The sequence below is a fragment of the Pteropus alecto genome, unplaced genomic scaffold, assembly GCF_000325575.1.
Source record: "Pteropus alecto unplaced genomic scaffold, ASM32557v1 scaffold45, whole genome shotgun sequence".
Lineage (NCBI taxonomy): Eukaryota > Metazoa > Chordata > Mammalia > Chiroptera > Pteropodidae > Pteropus > Pteropus alecto.
In genome coordinates this window covers 39,783,856-39,784,687 of record NW_006442491.1, presented here as the reverse complement: position 1 = coordinate 39,784,687, position 832 = coordinate 39,783,856, and the positions used below count along the sequence as shown (strand labels likewise).

Sequence of the window (832 nt, the reverse complement as noted above, 5' to 3'; positions counted from 1 at the left end):
CAGGCATCAACTGCGAGCGCTGCCTGCCCGGCTTCTACCGCGACCCGGACCAGCCCCTGGACTCGCCGCGCGCCTGTCGCCGTGAGTGGGGTCCGCCCGGCGGGCGCCCCGGCTGCCACGGGGTCTACCGCTCCCGCATGCCGGGGTCCTTCACACCACCCTGGGGGGCCTGGCCCGGTCCCCTCACCTCGCTGCCCAGATCGGGTGGAGGGAGGGGGTAACCGCCCCGCCCTGGGCCCCCGGATAGCCCGGGGCTGGGGGCTCATGACTCCCCGCCCCCCAGGCTGCAGCTGCGAGTCGGACTTCACAGACGGGACGTGCGAGGACCTGACGGGCCGCTGCTACTGCCGGCCGAACTTCACGGGGGAGCGGTGCGACGCGTGCGCCGAGGGCTTCGCGGGCTTCCCGCTCTGCTACCGTGAGCACGCGGCCTGCGGGCAGGGGGCCCCCCATCCTGCCCGCCGCCGGCTGGCTGACGCGCCCCCTCTTCCCCCGCAGCGGTGTCCTCCCGCAACAGCACCGGGGAGCAGGTCCTGCCGGCCGGGCAGATCGTGAGTGAGTGTCCCCGAGGTCCCCATCCTGCCCTGGGTCCCGCTGGGGCAGTGGGGCGGGAGGGGCGCAGAACCGCCCAGCAGACAGGGAGGGTGCTCGTTGCGGTTCTTTTACTCGTGTACGGATAATACACGTTGACGCTGGGAAACCTTCAGAAAATACAAACGAGCAAAGAGTCGAAGGCGACTGGCGCCAGAGCCGCTGCGCCCGCGGACACCCCGCTCCCGCCGGCACCTGCCCGCTTTGCACGTGGCCCTTCCAGACCCCCACACGTGCCACA

At 72.1% G+C, this 832-nt stretch overlaps 1 protein-coding gene across 1 annotated transcript in view; it reads left to right on the top strand.

Annotated features, from left to right (window-relative positions):
* Positions 1–832, top strand: part of LAMA5 (laminin subunit alpha 5) — a 60,044-nt gene that overhangs the window by 31,101 nt on the left and 28,111 nt on the right. Inside the window, exons 13-15 of the mRNA XM_025039870.1 lie at positions 4–81; positions 284–418; positions 499–670. Of these exons, the coding sequence (XP_024895638.1) occupies positions 4–81; positions 284–418; positions 499–670 (385 nt within the window). The remainder of the gene's footprint in view (positions 1–3; positions 82–283; positions 419–498; positions 671–832) is intronic.